Source organism: Parasteatoda tepidariorum, chromosome 9 (assembly GCF_982258835.1).
Source record: "Parasteatoda tepidariorum strain Cologne lab strain chromosome 9, Ptep-v5.0, whole genome shotgun sequence".
In the NCBI taxonomy this organism is placed as follows: Eukaryota; Metazoa; Arthropoda; class Arachnida; order Araneae; family Theridiidae; genus Parasteatoda; species Parasteatoda tepidariorum.
In genome coordinates, this window is record NC_141763.1 from 68,088,761 (window position 1) to 68,107,324 (window position 18,564).

Here is an 18,564-nt window from a genome sequence, read left to right on the forward strand (position 1 = left end):
CTCGCGGAACCCTAGAATTTACGGGGTTTCGGGAGTTAGGACCATGTTTTTTATCCAGTAATGATTTTTTTTCTTCTTTTTTTACACTTGAAGTTAAATTTATACTCAATTAATAATCCATTATTTATTTAATATTTCCGTTGCTTTTATAAAATTATTTAATTAAATGTTTGTAAATAAACGAAATTGAAAACAATGATTTTTTTCTAACAATATTATAATGAAATGATGGAAAGGATGTGCATTTTTGAAAAATTGCAATAGTATTTCGCATCGAATAAAAAAATTAAAAAAAACTAATTCAACAATGAGGAAAGTATGTTTCCCTGATAACCATTGCCCTCGTCTATTTTCGTCCATTTTTGTTTTATTTTAATGGAAACTTTATTTCAGCTCATTAATTTTTAGTCTATGCGTGCACGAAAATCAAATTAAAAACTAGACTAGATGCCGTTCCAGACCTGTGAATTCAACTGTCTACATAAAATGTAATTTTAAGACTAATATTGATAAAACGATAAGATGAAAGAATTTTATTCACTTAATACTTTCAAAATACTTAATAAAATTTAAATAATTTCATATTTTAAAAATAATTAATACTCTTTCGTTAATCTATATGTACAAATTGTATTCATTTAAGCTCGGAGTTCCGTCAAAAGAAGGTAAATCACTTAGGGTTTTACAGCCGGAATTGGGAGTACTCTGGAGTCGAGACGTTTTCGGAGTTGAAAGGTTCATTTTTGAGAAAAATCTACTTATAGTTTTGTGAAAATGAGGCTCTTATTTAGCGAATCAAAATTTAAAAATTTAAAGAAAGAATGGAAAAATAAAGTGGCTTTTTCAATCTTTTTATAAAAGATGCGCGTAAAAAATTTACATTTAATTTTGTGAGTTTTGAGAATAAATTTTCTGTTTTTGTGGTTCTGTTAAACATGAGTCTTTCAAAGAGTTTTAGTTTTAAAATTATAAATTAAAGACGTCCTAGATTCCCTTTATCCTAAAATTAATAACCTTTATTACGAGCTTAGAAAAATTGTTTCTTTTCAACATATGCAATTAAAATAATGAATATAATACTACGAAATAATCTGTTTGGCGCAAAACATATACCAAGTATTTATAAACCAAAAATTAAAGAAAACAAAATTGCAGTTTTAGTATAACAATCGATCGTAAAAAAGACATAAAAATGATTGAGTAGCAATCTCAAACCTACAACTAATCTAAAAAACCCTGAAATCTAAAGTAGGAACCAAATTTGTCCTCAGAGGAGCAATCTAAATATCCTCCCCCCCCCCCAAAAAAAAAAATAGTTGCATTGCAACAAAACAAATGATAAATAGTTAACGAATAATTGAGTTTTATAGACTTAAATAAACTTAAATTTATATCTTAATGAGGTGTAAGCTTTTCCTACAATCTCATTAAAAATAATCAATTTAGCTTTAACATGGACTTATGAATAAAAATGAAAAATATTTCTGATATTCGAAAAAAACTAGGGTAATTGATAAAAAAAAAATTTAAAAATGGGTCAGATTTTTTTGAAAAAAAAAACCTGCTTTAAGCATACTGATTGAACTTAAATTCAAAATTACACCTACCTAAAACTTTCAGGCGATTCAACTCCAAAACTCTGTCAGGCACAGGCAAAATGGCTCTGTATTTTGTCTTAGTCGGAATATCCACGCACCTTCCAGAATTTATAACCGATATCGGACTAGCTTCATTGACGTACTGTAAACTTTCATTATTAGTTGTAACAACTCTGTTGCAAGGAACCATTTTAATCACACCACTCGGTTGTTTTTTCACCAAATAAACATTAATGTCACGAGGAATCTTGTTGGCAATTCCTGAAGTCAATAATCTTTGCATGTTAGAACTTTTACGCCCCATCACACTCGAAATAGGCTGCAAAATAGATTTTTTGCCTTGCATAAAGGCTTTCGATAATTTTACTGGATTGGAACTCTGAGCGTTGAGAGAACCAGCTATTTTGTTTTGGATTGATAATGGAGGACGGCATTGTAGGGACGGTAAAATTGCAACTTCTCCTTTAGATTTTGGTGGAAGAAGGTATGGTTGTTTGAAAATCGAACAGAATCTGTTTTGAGTTTCTGATTTAAGGGTGCTACTAGTTGATCCGGGACTATCCTTGCTTTGCTGGTTGGGTTTCAAACCATCATCTTTACATTTCTTCAGAGAACTCATAGTTTCATTTCTTTTCAAATTACTTTCTACATTCATTGTCTTATTACCATTCGTCAATATCGTTACATCCCTACTCGAATCTTTGGGTTTGAAAGAACAATTCTCAAAGTTATTTTCGTCATCAGATGATACGATATCTATAACTTCCGGTCCATCTATTTTCGGAACAATTTCAACAATCTCAATTTCACTATCATCAGCACTGCTAATGACATCATTAGATTCAGTGCTATTGCTAATAGCACTGTTTGAATAGTTCGACATAGTCCCAGAAGAACTCTTAGAAACCATCTTACATAATCTATCCACAGAATTTCTTTTGAAATTTTCCAAGTAGGCTCGCCTCTCCATTTCTTTCAGCTTTATTTTGTTAAGCTTGTTCCGATCTCGAAGATTTTTTCTGTTTTGATGATATATCATATTCTGCCGGTCTTGTATCTTTTTCCTTTTCTTTTCTTTCTCGACTTTCGTAAGAGTCTTTTTGCTACATATTCGCTTGGGAACCAAACCAAAATTACCCAAAAACTTAGTTTTCGGGTTATATAAAACTGCCGGGTAATTGGAAAACTGCTCTGCAGCTCTCAAAAGAGCATTAAAATCATTGATATTCTTTGGTTTTCGAAATGATCGCGGTATTACTCTCAAAGATTTCTGCGTTTTCAGCTTATTATCATCGGATTTCGTATATGACATTTCCCTGATGCTAGTTGTAGTTTTCTGCAGACCAATTTCAAAGTTTTTTGGAATTCCCTTCGAAAGAGTTCCTTTCGCTAAATTATCAGGAACGGGTTTAATGCTTCTCACATTAGTGATTTTTAAATCACTCGAAAAACTATTTTCAATGTCACTCGAACTTGAAGACAAAGGGTGACCTTTTGTCAAACCATAAAATGTAGAAGGATTTGCCATCGAAACGGAGCCTTGCTGCATTTGATTATATATGTTGCAAATACCAGGGTCCGAAGAAAGCATCATATCTAAAATAAATTAAGATGATACAGCATCATAAAATAACAGTATCGCATTATTCTTTATTCGAAAGTGATACATAATCAAAAATATATTCAAAACGCTATCAAAAGAATAGTAGATCTTATATTAAATACGTTTAAGACAATTACACATTAATCATAAAGTGATCGTAGTGTGGGCTATTTACAAAAAATACATACATATATTACTAATAAAATAAGACGTACGTACCGGCTATCACGAGATGTCCTTCAGATACAGACTAGCGGTCACTATGGTTACGGAGAAAAAGGTTGGTTTAGGTTAGGAAAGTTATGTAATTTTTTTCGATTCCCCCCACACACGAGAAATGATTTAATTCTATTTTTCATAACAGAGTATACACTCAAACTTTCAATCATAAGTTCTCATAATAGCTGCACAATAACACAATTGGTCTAAAGTATAGTACTAATTTATTCAGAAATGACCCAATTCCTCAGAGTTGTATCATAATATCATATTTTACATATTACACAATGCCTATATAAAAATGCTATTTTGAGATCAAATGTAGTCATTTCATTCCTTTTGAGAATTTTTTTTTTAAATCTTAATTACTCGAAAAATAATTCGTTGTTGAAATAATTACAAGTCGTGTTTCTAATTCGGGGATTTTAGAGGGCTAGAGAGATATAATAAATACATATGATAGTAAATAAGTGCTTAGTTCTGAACAAATTAAACATAAATGTATGCATCAAATTACTCTAAAAATAATTAGTCGTTGAAATAATTACAAGTCATGCTTCTAATTCGGAGATTTTAGAGGGCTAGACGGATATAATAAATACATATAATAGTAAATAAGTGCTAAGTTCTGAACAAATTAAACGTAAATGTATGAATCAATCTAAGACAATTAAAAATGTATACATCAATTTCTATATAAAGTTTTATTATTACATATTGGTAATTGAGTTTTATTGGAACGAGCTTTAAAGAAAATACGAATTAGCAAAAAATCATTGTTCTTAATAAGTAATTTTAAAGCAATAATTTGATTTATAGTAATAAAACATTTATTTTTACAATACTGAAAAGGTTATCCATATAAATCAAATACATTGTACACATGAGAAAATTAGAAATAATGAAACAATTTTATTAGCGAAAAAGTGAAATTTGTTGCAATATGCAGTTACAAATAGAAAAAAAAAATATTAGATTTTTCAGCTTACACTTTCGAATACAAATATTTGTACGATTTCTTATTTAAGCGCATACAATTAATATTCTACAATTTTTACTTAAAAACAAAACTTACCATGAAAAATCGTTGGCTGATTTGATTTGCAGACGATAATACTTTCGTTAGAGTTATATCTCAAATCGGAACTATTCAACTTAGAATAAAAATTGCGCAATGCGAATACGAATACAGTTAATGCGTTAAAATATTCTTCTAGATTCCTATACTCTAAAAGGAAATACTTGCAAATAAAAGCTAATTTTCTACTTGCGTATATCAAACAAATAAAAATGAATCGGCTCATATTTATTCAGTTTAAATCTTTTAAAGAGGCTTTGTAAAAAATATCTATACAGACTCCAAACGGTAACTGAATGAAATTAGCTAGAATTATCGAATTCTTGAATTCTGAAAAAACTGCGCATACTGGTATCATTTTCTAACTTAAAGTATATCTTTTAAATTATGATACAATAAGACCTTTCAGACTATATATAGTTAACAGTAATGTCTTTTTAACTATTAATAATTCATTACAATAAGTAGCAAAAGCCTTCAACTTTGCAAATTGACTAAAAGTTTCAAATTACTTTGAGTTTAATTAAAATAACTGCACTTCAATACAGTTAATTATAAATTTGAGACATAGAAGTATTATAATGGCTAGCTCAATAAACTTAATATTTCATTCATGCAAACTTTAATACTTTCAAAATATATTTTAATTTGAAAAAATAAGGGCATCTCAAATATTACTTATGCATTGAAAGATGGCAAAGTATTTATTACATAGACATTTTTGCTGATATTGTGCTTAAGAAATAATTGAGTAATAAAGTTTGAAATCCATCGCAACACTTAATATTGCGTTAAGTTGAACAATACTTTTATACTTCTTATAAGACACAAAATTCGATTAATTGTTAAAAATCGTTTGTAAGTTTTTTCAAAAAAAAGCTAACAAAATAGATAACGACTTAGATCATATAGTGTACCTGTACCACTATTTCGCCAATTACAGCTTTCTCAATCTAGAAATTACATAAAATATCTCATCTTTACTATTGTCAAAAGACTTAAGTTTATTTTAAATATAAAGGATTTTATATTTTTAAAACATACTTCTTTGAATATATTAACACACTGAGTAAATTTTAAATGCAACAATCTTAATAAATCTTAGTGTTTATACGGTATTTTTCAAAACTAAAGGAAAGCGTTTAGAAGAAAAAATCTTAACCCAGTCAAATAAAGGTAGTATAAATTATAATAACTATAAGGATAGTTTAATTTTTAAAAAAAAATGAAATAAAATGTTGAAAGCAGAAAAAAAAAATTTAAAGTTGTACTCAATTGAGAAATGTCGGAATTACCGATTTAATTTTTAAAGTTTCAGCCGTGAAAATAGAAAACTTATTTTACTTTTTAATTTTTTCAAAAAAAATATATAAATCTAATTAAACATATCTATTGCTTTTGTTTTTCAAGCATACAGTTAATTGCTTTAAATTATTATTTAAAATAGTTTTAAGCTCTATCATAAACTTAGAATAAAAATAACTAGAAAACATTAAAAGACTTCATTCTGTCGATGAGTCATTGTAAAAAAAGAAAAACTCTAAAAAAAATGATAATAATACCTAACATTTTAACATGTTTATGATAATGGTTGAGTAGCCTCTTATGTTTCTTGTAAGGAAAAAAATATTTTTAAATCAGAAATTTTTTTTTTACATTTTTCAATAAAGCCATACGCGAGAAATGTGCGGGAAAAAGTATGATCTTAACAGTTTATACTCGCATAATAATTTACTCGTCCAGCAGACATTAAGCCCAGAATCCAGATGAAATTTGTAATAGTAAATCCAAATATATAACATTTAAATTAATGTTCATTCATTTTATTATGAATTAACTAAATTACACTGGGGATAATTTTTTTTTCTATAACATGAGTTTTTGTTTAACCGACTTTAAATACTTTCGTATCACTGATTTCCAATTTACAATCTGTTTCGCGCTCCAAGCTACAGTGTTTTTAATGACATGTTTAGTCTAGTCTTCGTCAAAACGTAAAAATGTCACATATAAGAACAAGTTGCGTAAATGTTGTAACATGCTTTTAGGAGAGTTAGGTCGCATCACCGAGATAAAAAAATCCATGGAAATCCATACCAGGAAATGGCACTATATGCCGCTAGTGGCTCTTTCCTATCATGAACTGTTTCTTCATGTACTTCCGAACATGTCATAATAGTAAAGCGCCTCTAGCCGTGTACGACGACATTTTCAAGCATAGATTCCAATGCAATTTTTATCACAGTGATGTGTCCTAACCTAAACTTGTACATTTCGAAGAAAAAAAAATAGACGACAAAATATTTTAATTGCAACCAACAGAAACAATTTAGTTTTGCAAATATATGGGAAGATTTTTGTACAAATATAGGAACAGGAAAGAATTGTAAAATATAGGAACAGGAAAGAAAGTAAATAAGCTAACCTAAAATAAAGTTTTTATTAACATACTTGAAAACTGATAATTCCAAAATAAAGGAATAGTTCTGGTTCTGGAAAATGAAGGAAGGAGTTCTGGTTTTATCATCGTTTAAACTAAATCTAGAAAATGAGCGTGCTTGGTAAAGACGATTACAATTCGCTATCGATGAAAACTTGGTAATTTCTTAAAGAGAAGTGTAAATCGCCCCGGATATTGGCGGATTAATTCAAAATTATGGTGAGCTCAAATTCTAAAGGCGAGGAACAAAAACGAATAAAAAATAAACAGATAATTGTCAAAAGGCTTTTTATAACCATTCTTTCGTCCAGTTTTTTTTATAAAACATAATTTATACGGAAACCTTCCGAGGGGAAAAAAAATCATTGCATAACAGCTCTAAACATTAGTATTAAATAATTATGTAATAGAAACACCTTAAAACGGATTTAGAGAAATTAATCAAATAATTGCTTGTTGTTCTTTTTTATGGTAGGAACAATTTATATTTTTTTGATAATTTAATCTATTAGAAACTTAAAAAAAATATTCAACCTTTTTTTTTCTTTTTTTTTTAAATTGACGCGTGCACTAGTTAAATCATCTATAAAACGATATTTTTTTTACACACAGACACGATACTTTCTTTCTTTTCCGCAAATTTCTTACATAAATAAAAGTCAAATATTTCTAAATCAATCATATTAATATGAGAAAACATCAAAAAATAATTTAGATTCTTATCGATGCATGTATTTGTGAAAAAAGAAAAAAACTTATTTTATGAGTTCGATATACTTGCAGCTTATGCGCAATAAATAAAACTTAAGGTTCTTAATTCTCTTCGTATTTCTTTTTGTCTTTATTGTGAGATATATATATATATATATATATATATATATATATATATATATATATATATATATATATATAGATAGATATATGGGCGAATCTCAGGAATCATTAACCTATATGTCTTCAAACTTTTCTTATAAACGTCAAACCGTAACCGTCGAAAATTGAAAAAAAAAGGTATACAGTCCAATTCTGCGAGTTTTATGTTAATGATATTCCAAAAGCTTATTTAAAGTAGAACAAACTTGTATCATTAGTTTAACTTGTAACTCTCAGAATTGGATTGTATACCTTTTTTTTCAATTTCCGATGGTTACCGTTTGACGTGCCAAAATTTGGCGACAAACTTTAAGTGTTCGCAAACGTCAATATTCACGAAAAATATTCAAGAAAATATGATAGTACAGCTGAGCTACTAAATTATGTTTTCAGTGATTTTCAGTTTTTTTTTAAACAGAATAAATATTGAAAAAAAAGTATGTTAAACACTCTAAGCGACACTCATAAAAAGTTGTCAAATGTAGGATTGAAGTAAGAAATGAAAACCAAAAGCAAGTTACTCGCAATCAAAACTGTACGTATCTTAAAGTTAGTAATGCATAGTTATTCCTGTAATTTTATTAGAATTAATTTTCGCTTATTATGTTATATATTTATAAGAAAAGTTTGAAGAGATATAGGTTAATGATTCCTGAGATTCGCCCATATATATGAGGAAATTCGGTTGCTCGTAGTTTATTTTTTAAATGGTTCGTATTTTAAAGTAACCTATGTGGGATAAAAATAAAATGAAAATTCGAGTTAATATTTGATTAGAAAATTATGAAAGCAAACAGATCAGAATATTTAAAAATAATCAGCTTTTTTATTGGTAAAAGAAGAGACAAACTGATGCTCAAAGCGAAAACTGATAACAGAAAAAAAACGAGGAAAAAGAAAAGAAAAAAAAAACGAATACATTTTACTTGATATTCTAGTAGTATTTGACTTCGGCTTAACTAGAATTTACTGAATTCGCTTGATTGCTTTGAATACTTCGTTCTCCCGCGAAAAATCACCGTTTAACATCTCTTAATCGATTAGTTTGATATAGATATACATTTTGTAAGGTAAAAATAAATAAACCACAATTCGAAAGCGATTCAATTTGATCAGACCCAGAATCTTACAAGACCTGCAAATTTAAAAATAGAGAGAGAAAAAAAAACTAGAACGAAACAAATGTTGAGAACTTGTAACATTTAAAACGTTACCATAAGAAATAGCAAACGACGTAAATAAATGATAATTTTTGTTACCTTTAAAGTAATCTTCTCGCTGGTAATTTCTCATAAATTCGTTACTTTCGATTGCTCGAATACAATCCAGATTGTTACAGTTCTTTAGTATAAAATCAACAATCATCACCCGGTCCATTCCAAAATTTTTCTTTGTCCAAGTGTATTTCTCTTGAATCTAAAAGATGGAAAACTTTCAATAAGCAATTTAATTATGTTAATTAATATTTAATTTTGCCCTAAAGAAATAATTCTTTTGAACAAATTTATTTTCGTGATAAGTTAACGATTGACAATTTAAAAATTTTTAGTGCTCAATTGTAATTTTTAGTTATTTTAATTATAATTTATAATTTTACAATTATAATTTTTATTGGAAAAGCAATGCTTCTCTTTATAATATAAAAAATAATGGTCTAAGATCTGAAACCTGAGCCTATAATAGTCTAATAATAGTTTATTGTTGATTAAATCTTTTTCACCACAAAAATCATATAATATAGAATCTTAAGTCAAAAAAGAACTTACCATATTTCTTTGGTTAACATAAAATTAATAAAACTAATAAAGGTATTTTTTATCTCTAAAATATTTCGTTATCATTTATTTATTAATAATAGTTATTTATCATCATTTCTTAGTATTATTCCCTGCTATTATTTCATTTTTAATAGTAATTATTATTTCAAATTAATGGCTTAAATCTAAGAGCGATTTAATTTATTAAAAAGTAATATATTACGTAAAATTTTATGAGAAACCTATTAAATAGGGTACATAATTTTAAACAGTCTTATAATTATTATATAGAGTAAATTATATCTACAATTTAACTCTTTGCATTATTACTAAACCTCATAGGCGAAAAATCTTTTAATGAGTTTCTGTTGTTACTAAAAATTCAAAAATAAAACTGAAAATAAAAAATTGCAATGATAACCGAGTAATACCTGCTTTAAATTTTATCCCATAAAATGGGGAACTAAATCTATGTTAACATCACGAAAAATTTAAGATTCTTTTAATTGAATAATTTTCAATTTTGATCTACAAGTGGTAGATAAAATGTTTGAGTTGTATGACAATAAAATTCCCTTATTTTAATTTTTTTTAAATGCAGATATGTAACAAACAATTTGGAAAAATATTAAGCTTCGAAAGTTTCATATTTGTAATTAAAGATAAATATGAGGTACGAAAAAATTAGAAAAAATTTATTTAATAAGTTTTAGAGGTTTAGATTTTTTTTCTATCAAAAGGAGGAAAACACAAAAAAATTTCCTAAAGAATATTCTACTCAAAATTGTATAAAATAAATTTAAACATAAATTACGTTTTATGCAAAGTTGCATTATTTATTTAAATTTATTTCGAAAATTAGATTATTACAGTAAAAGTGAAAACAAAGAGAGAGAATTTTTGGAATTTCTTACGTATTTTTATATTATATTTAGGGGTTTTTGTTTTGTATTTTATTACCGGCGTTGAACTACCGACCCAATTCAGAGTTTACGACTTTCAATGTTCAACTCCATGGCCTCGTAATTTTTAATCAAACTCAAAAAGACAAGGGAACTCCTCTATCAAGCATTAGGACAAACTATCATTCATTGAAGATTTTTTGATGGAACTAATTCGCATTTGCGCTACATGGCGAGAAAAAGAACCACGAAAACTTCTCACGGTTAGCCCGACGGCGAAGGGATTCTAACCCATGGTCTGTCTGCCACTGAGGATATTTTAAGTCAGCATTGTGGTCGGTACGAATCGGGAACAAAATTCGTATCAACCAGACACAGCTGGGATTCGAACCAGTGTTTCATAATTTTTAGGCGAGCGATTTATCCTCTGAGCCACTGAGGCTCATGGGGAGGGATTTGTAATTTTCTTATTTTGCAGAGAAGGGGTTATAAATTAAAGTTCATATATAGCTACATAATATTTTCGCTTGGATTTCACTTTCATGCCTTTTTTTAGATTTCTCTTTGGTCTAATAATTAAATCGTTTTCAGTTTTAAAATTAGATATTTTTACCTAAATTGTTAATATACCGCAGTAGTTAAAATCTCGTATTTCATGAAAATTCAGTAAAAAATTATCATAATTCGTCCTCAACTATTTTTGTACGATGCTGCTATGGGTTTAGGTGATTTAGTGAATACTACGAAATTGTTTATAAATGATAGTAAAACGTTCTGTGAAGTCTTGAAAATAAAAACCAAAAAGTGTTGAAATCTTGGCAAGCTATTATTGTTTAGGAAAGCAGTTTCAATATCAATAACAGTTTCATTGTAATAACATTTTCCCTTCAAATTAGGAAAAAGTTGAATTTGAATGTGGTAAAAATTTTAAACATTATTGGGAATTTGTAAAAAAAAAAAATTTGGAATTTTTGAAAAAAGGGTTTGAATAAGGAAGAAATTATCTTACAATATGAAACATCAGTAAAGATTGTGATGTGAAGGTTTGTTTTTCTTTCAAGTCAAAAATATTTCAATTATTATCTAACTAAATAATTATTAAAGTTACTTTTAAACAAAATGTCATTTTTTAGTTCGGTACTGATATTTCCTGATCAGCTAAAATAGTCATATAAATATAGCAATATATGCAAAAATTGAGAATAACAGGTTCGGGTACGTTCTTAGTTAAACTATTTGGAACAGATTTTTCCTTGACTACACTATATAATTTGAAACAAAAATATAAATAAGTAGTAAAAAAACTTTTTTTTAGAGAAATTGCCGTATAAGTTCGTTAAAACTAATATCTTTCTTTTTTTCTTATGGGCAACTATTTCTATTTAAAATATTTATCCAAAGCAGACTGAAATACGCTCTGTACTTGATAATTGACCCACAAGAAATTATTCGCGATGACGTGGCGCAATACCATACAGGGCATCGCCAGCTAAATATGGCGCTGGTATCGAAAGAGTTAAAAATCAATCATTTGGAATCAGAAAGCTGTTGATTTCGAGATATCGCAAAGAAACTATGACTGACTTTTCGTAAGTTTAAAACAAATTTTTAAAATGATCATCCATTTTGTTTATTTAGTTAAAAATAAAAAAAGTAATGTAAACAACTGTGACTTAATTGTTTTAAAAAAAATTTCTATTGCTGATATCGTAAATAAAATTTGAACATGTCACACCACACACACTGAAATACATTCTGTTTTTATGTTAAGAGGAGATCATTTTTTAAGACTATCCTATAGTTTTTAGTCTTTGTAATTCATTTTAGTGTGTACAAATGCACAAAATTTAATCTTGAACGTAATTTATTTTTTTTTTATAAAATAAATTTGCCAGACGTAATCTATTATATTTTTTTTAAAAAGCAATTGCTTAGATAGAAGTTACTCTGGTGCTCTGTTAGTAATGATAAAATCCAAAATTGGTAAATAGAAATTAGGCTAAGGGACTTGTAAAAAGATTGTATTGAAAACATAGATTAGATGTAAAAATAAGAATTAAATTAAACTTATAAAATTACTGAAATATAATATTTTTCTATAATATTAAATGATTTTTAATTTATTTGTAATACTGTGTATACTAAGAATAATACTAGAACCCCTTTTGCATCTTCGTAATATTTCATAGTAAGGGCTTGGTACTAATACAAGGTAATTCCACTCTTACAAATCCTTTGCGAAGGCCAAATGAAACTTAAAATTAGAGGCTTCTATAATTTTCCCATACTAAATTTACCACACGGAGAAAACCGATTTTACATTCGTGTCTGGGTTATTGCACTAAATGAATAAATAGAAATAAAATTTATCTAATAAATAATGTAATAAAATGAAATCTTTTCTTTTTAATTTACCTTGTTATAGCACCAAGCCTTTCACATCCAGTAGCTTATAATATGTCATTTAGTACCGTCAATTTAGCAGGTTTGATTTTCTTTTTTTTAAAATGAAACTTAATGCCATGGCTATTTTTTCATTTTCAAAAAATAATAATTTACTGAATATAAAGAGAATGCAACAAATTATTGAGTAAATGTTAAATTTTAATAACACAAGATCCGCAAGCAGCTATTTTGCTCTAAGGTGTTATAAACTACGTCCGACACAAAAAAATGAAGGAAACAAGTCAGTTGAAATGAGGAAAACTCTCTAGTACGATTAAAGGTCTTGGAATCCTCATTTATATGAAGAAAGTAAACTACTAAAAATGATTTTTTTTTTCTATCTTTAAAGTACTATTACACCAAAAATTTGTTAGGGCTGAAATGGGCATTCTCTTTATTTTATCAATCAAGTAAAAATTTGCATTACTTAAATACCATAAATTGAAGGAAAAAATTCCCAGTCGACAATCCAAATTGATTACGGAACAATAAATTACAATTTTACAAAATACGCATTAATAGAAACTGAAAATATTATTGCTAGATTCGCTAAGTTGAACTAAGATCGTGAAGAAATTTACCTTTTCTCATTCCCATGGTTTGCAAATGAAAAGATACAATAAATAAATAAATAAAATGTTAATTTGTTTTAGGTGTTAAATTAGTAAATTATCAAATAGACAAGCTGACAAATTAAATCTTATTATCGGAAATTAACGTAAATTTTTTTATTATCTTCTTAATTAACAGCTGGAACTTCTTTTGCAACACTCATTTGGCGAAAATAATTCGTTCTACGAGTTTTGATTGATAAACTATCGCCAAACGATAAAACTTAAAGAAAAGCAATTTTGAATTTTAAGAAATAACTTCTAAATACAAAAGAGTTACAAAAATATTACCTGCTGAATCACTTGGCTGATGGATTGATGACCTTGAAAATGAATGTCCATCACAATTTTACAACTATCTTCTATGGGAATTATTTCCTTACCAGAACATATAAGTTTCAATTTATAATTTTCTACAACCATTCGTTTCGCCCAGCTTTTAAACTTGCTTTGTAAAGCTCTTCGATCCGTTTTTGCACCATACTGAAATGTGGAAATCAAATATGTCAAATCAGCTTCTGGGGGTGCTCGCAATCTCCCGCCTAAAATGTATCGTAAGAAAAGTAAATGCATCTTTCGAGATAGCATTATAAAATTACGGCATGAAGAATTTCCACTATATTCATTCATTTTAACGAAAAAATTCCGGTATAACACACACTCTCCACTAAAACCTTGCACAATAATTTGGTTTGTTTTAAAATAAAACTTAAATTTCGAACATTTGAAAGACTGACGTTTGCACGAGAGGTAATGCTTGGGTCATGTGATTCATTCCTCCAATTAATGAAAAGGCAAACGATAAATTAAGGGAGCCCGTGCGATAACCAAATTACGGTAAAAGAATATGAAAATAAAAGGAGGTGTTAACTTTCTCGCCGAGTTCAAAATACCTGATTAAAAATCAGAATATGCTTTACTGGAAATACCAGGAATGTCTACCATGCCATAAGTACCAAAACATAGTACCTTAAAAAAAAAGTAACTTGGAAAAAGCAAAATCAAACAAATTTAGAACATCGGGGTTGTAATAAAAGCAAAAAAAGAAAAAAATAATTTGCTTTTAGTAGAGGTGAATAGTGCTAGTTGGCATAGTTTTTAGCTTTAGATTATTCCTTTTTTTTCTTTCTTCCTTCCTTTCTTTTTTTTAAAATTTTGTTTTATAATGTTTACACCAAATTATAGCTGTATTTCTGTTGCTAAGGTCACGGCTTGACTACAAACTAACACTAAAATTTTAAAAAAATACATTTAATACTGAATTTACAAAAAAATAAAAATTAACTATTTTTTCTGTGGGGGATAAGTTGGCATATCATAATAGTGATTTGATAGAATCAGTAGAATAAACACAGATTAGTAATTAAAATTTAAACAGATATTAAACAGTAACAAATTAAATGCTTTAATTAAGCAAGTTAATCACAAAAACTTTAAATTGAATTCTAAAAATTTAACGAAAGTTTAATGAATTCCTAAAAAAAACTTGAAATTACTAATCTCTAAAAAAAATTATTAAATGTTAATTTGAAATCCAAACACCATTTAAAAAATTGACAAAGCTATATATCTGAACTATACGAACTTGTCTCCGCACGACAGTTTCACCAAATAGTTAAATCGCTGATCCACAAAAGTTTTTTTTCTTTTCTATTTAAATATTAAACACACAAATATAACCGTAATCACTCAGTCTGTCTACCCCAACTATTGAAAATGCCTTTGTGAACCCCCAATATTTTGGGGTTTCACAAAACAACAAACCGATTGGGTAGAAAAAATTATAAGTACTATATAAACTTTCTCTTTATGTCAACAAGCCTTGTTCTTTCCTATTTCACAGATGCTGGTAATTTTTCAATTTACATTTAGAATCTTATTGAACATTAGCTGTACCCTGCTTGTGTTGCAACTCCTTCAGTCTAAATTATATTTAACGGAAATTAAATGAAAATAATTTACATAATTTTAATGTGGTTTTCTATACATATATTATGGAGAAAAAAAATTCTAATAGTTTTCAAAATACTAATTGAGTGACCCCACTATTAACCAAGAAAACTATTTTTTATACTTATTTCTCAATCGAATAAAAACATTTAAAAGTCGAAACCTTTGTTCTGCATGGAAAAAATATTAACCTACAAGCTGTTTGAAGTTGAAAGTAGGGGAGAGGGGGGTAGTGGGAGCATGGGGTTTAAGTGGACATCTTGAATAACGTTTTTATTTATCGGTGAAAATTCTTCTATGAGATATCGTAAATTGGTAACTCTAATGAATAGTACGAAAAAAAAAAGAAAAGCAGATTTTTCCTAAATAACTTAACTTTAATAACTTTTTTTTCTAATGAATGATAATGAATTTTTCTTCACGATCTAAGACTCAATTTTAATGGTTGGAGAGCGGGTTATTAATAGCCGTAAACTCAAAATTGGGTCTGCTGTTCAACGACGGTTATAAAATAAAAATAAAATTAATTATCGCAGACGATATTTTTATACGAAATTAGACACAAAAACATACTTTCTCTGAATAAACGTACCTTTTTTTCGACAGATTCAGATTTCTGACCTGATTCTGATAAAACTATTATCGCAGACGATATTTTTATACGAAATTAGACACAAAAACATACTTTCTCTGAATAAACGTATCTTTTTTTGACAGATTCAGATTTCTGACCCCGAAATATAAAGGGGGGCCGCAATCTTGGAAATATGGTCCCAATAGTTTGGTCAGGAGAGTGGTCCAAAGTTTGGACTCCTTACGTCAATTTTATTTTTCGTATGTTTTGCCATAACTCGAGAATTTTTTAAGAGAACTGAAATTTTTTACATACTATTGTAAAATTTGTTTTGAGAAAGACAAATCCATGCAAAAATTAATTTTTAATAACTATTTATTATTTTCTATAATTTTATTTAATAACGATAAAAGAAATTTTGAATTGTAAGATACACAATTTTTCTAAATCATTTTAGAATGCAATTTTGCATAGAAAAATACAAAATTTGAGAGAAATCGGCCAAATAGTTCCTGAGAAATCGAATATTTTTAAAATGTCGTATTTTTAAAACTTGATTTCTCAGGAACCATTCAATCAATTTTGCTCAAATTTTGTAATTTGCCATAGAAAATTACATTCTTTGAAATGATTCCTTAGATTGTTTAATACTTTGGAATTTCTGCAATGTTACATAATATAAAAGAAAATCATCAAACTAAATAAGGCAAGTCTGCGAATAATTTACTAATTTATTCATTTTCTGTTAATAGTTCTGAATTTTTCCAAAACTTATTTTATCCGAACTAAAAAACATCAAGAATTTCAAGGGAGTAATTTTTTTTGTGATCTTTACTTGCATTTAATTATTGATTAATTTACTCAGCTCGTTCTTAAATCATTAGAATTAACCGACAGCACGTTTATCTTTTGCACTAAAAGAGTTTTTCAATAATCAGTTTTATTTGATTTGAGAGGCTCTTTATTAGAATGTAATATATATTCAGAGCTGTAATTTGTTAGCACATTTATTCGAAATTCTTTAATTTATTAGTATTCTTCCTTTATTTGCTCAGTATCCCCTTAGAATATATGCATTCTTCTTTTAAACACCGAATTAAGAATATTGCTTGGCGCCCCAGTAACCTTCAAAATTTCTTTTCAAACCGTTTGCTTACACAATACTCTTTACAGTTTACGCTGTTTAGTCAATTGAACATAAAAAAGGAATGCAAGTAATTAAACCAATTGTTATCAAATATCTTTTCTTTAGCTACGAAAACTATTTTTATTGTATTCCACTCGTATTTATACTCTATTCCATACCAATAACTAGTTGGTAAATTCACGTAAATGTTGATTTTTTTGTATTAAACAATGCTGTTAACTTTGGTCTATTGTCTGGAGACATGCACAGATCAAAATAATATTTAATAAATTCTGCATTGTAGTAATATCGTTTTACCTGCTGAAAAAAAAATTATTATTTTTTTTTTATTATCCTGCATGTTATGTTCGTCTAACTGTATTAAGTCAAACCAGTATAAAAATATTAATAAATTTAATACGGCCACAAAGAGGTAACAATCTTTATATATAATCGCTCAGTGGGATTTTACCAAAAGATATTTCATTTGAATTAGAAGGCTGTTAAACTTACTAAATTCGAATTTTTCTTTGCTTTCTTTTATAAAGTTCATTAATTCAAAATGTATAGCTTATTTTAATTTCTTGGTGTGCATAACGTTAGTTAGAATATGCCAACACTGAGTTTTATTTAATGAGTTTTATTTAATGAGTTTTATTTATTTTTTGCACCTTAAGTTTTTTCACTACTGCTTTACTGCTTTTATCTAAATGAAAAGGCATCAAACTTCTCTCGGCAAAAAACTAATATAAAACTTTGTTTAGTTGAAATTTACTAGTCGTTAACCATTTCATCAAATTAAACAAGACCACCCCTTTGTAGGTCATTTAACAATTTTCATTTATCATGTACATTGATTTTACTAGAATTGAATTAAAAAGGCCACAATATACAGCTTACTTTGTGAAATCTTTTACTTAAAACTCACTAATTTCAAATGTAAAACATAATTTATTTCATTGTTTACATTGTTGAATCAGTTTTAATCTGAACATTAAAATTTTCCATGTATAGTAATATTTCAACTCGCTTGATTAAATTTCGTATCATTTAAACTTGTCGTTTAATTTGTATTGTCGATATCCATATCAGTTTAAATAGAAGCATTTCCGTAAACATTTTAATAATTAATTTTTTTTTTTTTTTTTTTTTTTTTTTTTTTTTTTTTTTGTACCACAGGCAAATGGGTCACTTTTTGCTTCTCATACTAGGACAGCGAATGAGGTTTTCTGTAATGTAGATTTGGTTTTGATTAATAATGACGTTTCAGTTTTTAAATTTTTTTTTGTTGTTGTTAATTTACGTCGCACTAGAGCTGCACAATTGGCTATTGGCGACTGTCTGGGCAACATCCCGGAGGATGATCCGAAGACATGCCATCACAATTT

The 18,564-nt window shown here is 27.8% G+C and overlaps 2 protein-coding genes across 9 annotated transcripts in view; one reads left to right on the forward strand and one right to left on the reverse strand.

Annotated features, from left to right (window-relative positions):
• Window positions 1–14,307, reverse strand: part of LOC107451898 (uncharacterized) — a 38,349-nt gene extending 24,042 nt beyond the window's left edge. For 3 of the 8 annotated variants that reach the window (XM_043038690.3, XM_043038691.3, XM_043038692.3), the window contains exons 1-3: window positions 13,818–14,307; window positions 9,071–9,227; window positions 1,608–3,194 (exon numbers count right to left, since the gene is read on the reverse strand). In XM_043038690.3, the coding sequence (XP_042894624.2) occupies window positions 1,608–3,194; window positions 9,071–9,227; window positions 13,818–14,156 (2,083 nt within the window). In that variant the 5' untranslated portion in view covers window positions 14,157–14,307. Of the gene's footprint in view, window positions 1–1,607; window positions 3,195–4,495; window positions 4,740–6,949; window positions 7,113–9,070; window positions 9,228–13,496; window positions 13,516–13,817 lie in introns of those variants that run through there. The other 5 variants (XM_087152060.1, XM_087152061.1, XM_043038693.3 and 2 more) reach the window with 4 other exon arrangements.
• The window catches only part of LOC107451896 (uncharacterized), a 32,089-nt gene continuing 25,467 nt past the window's right edge, over window positions 11,943–18,564 (forward strand). Inside the window, exon 1 of the mRNA XM_087152063.1 lies at window positions 11,943–12,059. The gene's annotated coding sequence lies outside the window, so the exon portion shown is untranslated. The remainder of the gene's footprint in view (window positions 12,060–18,564) is intronic.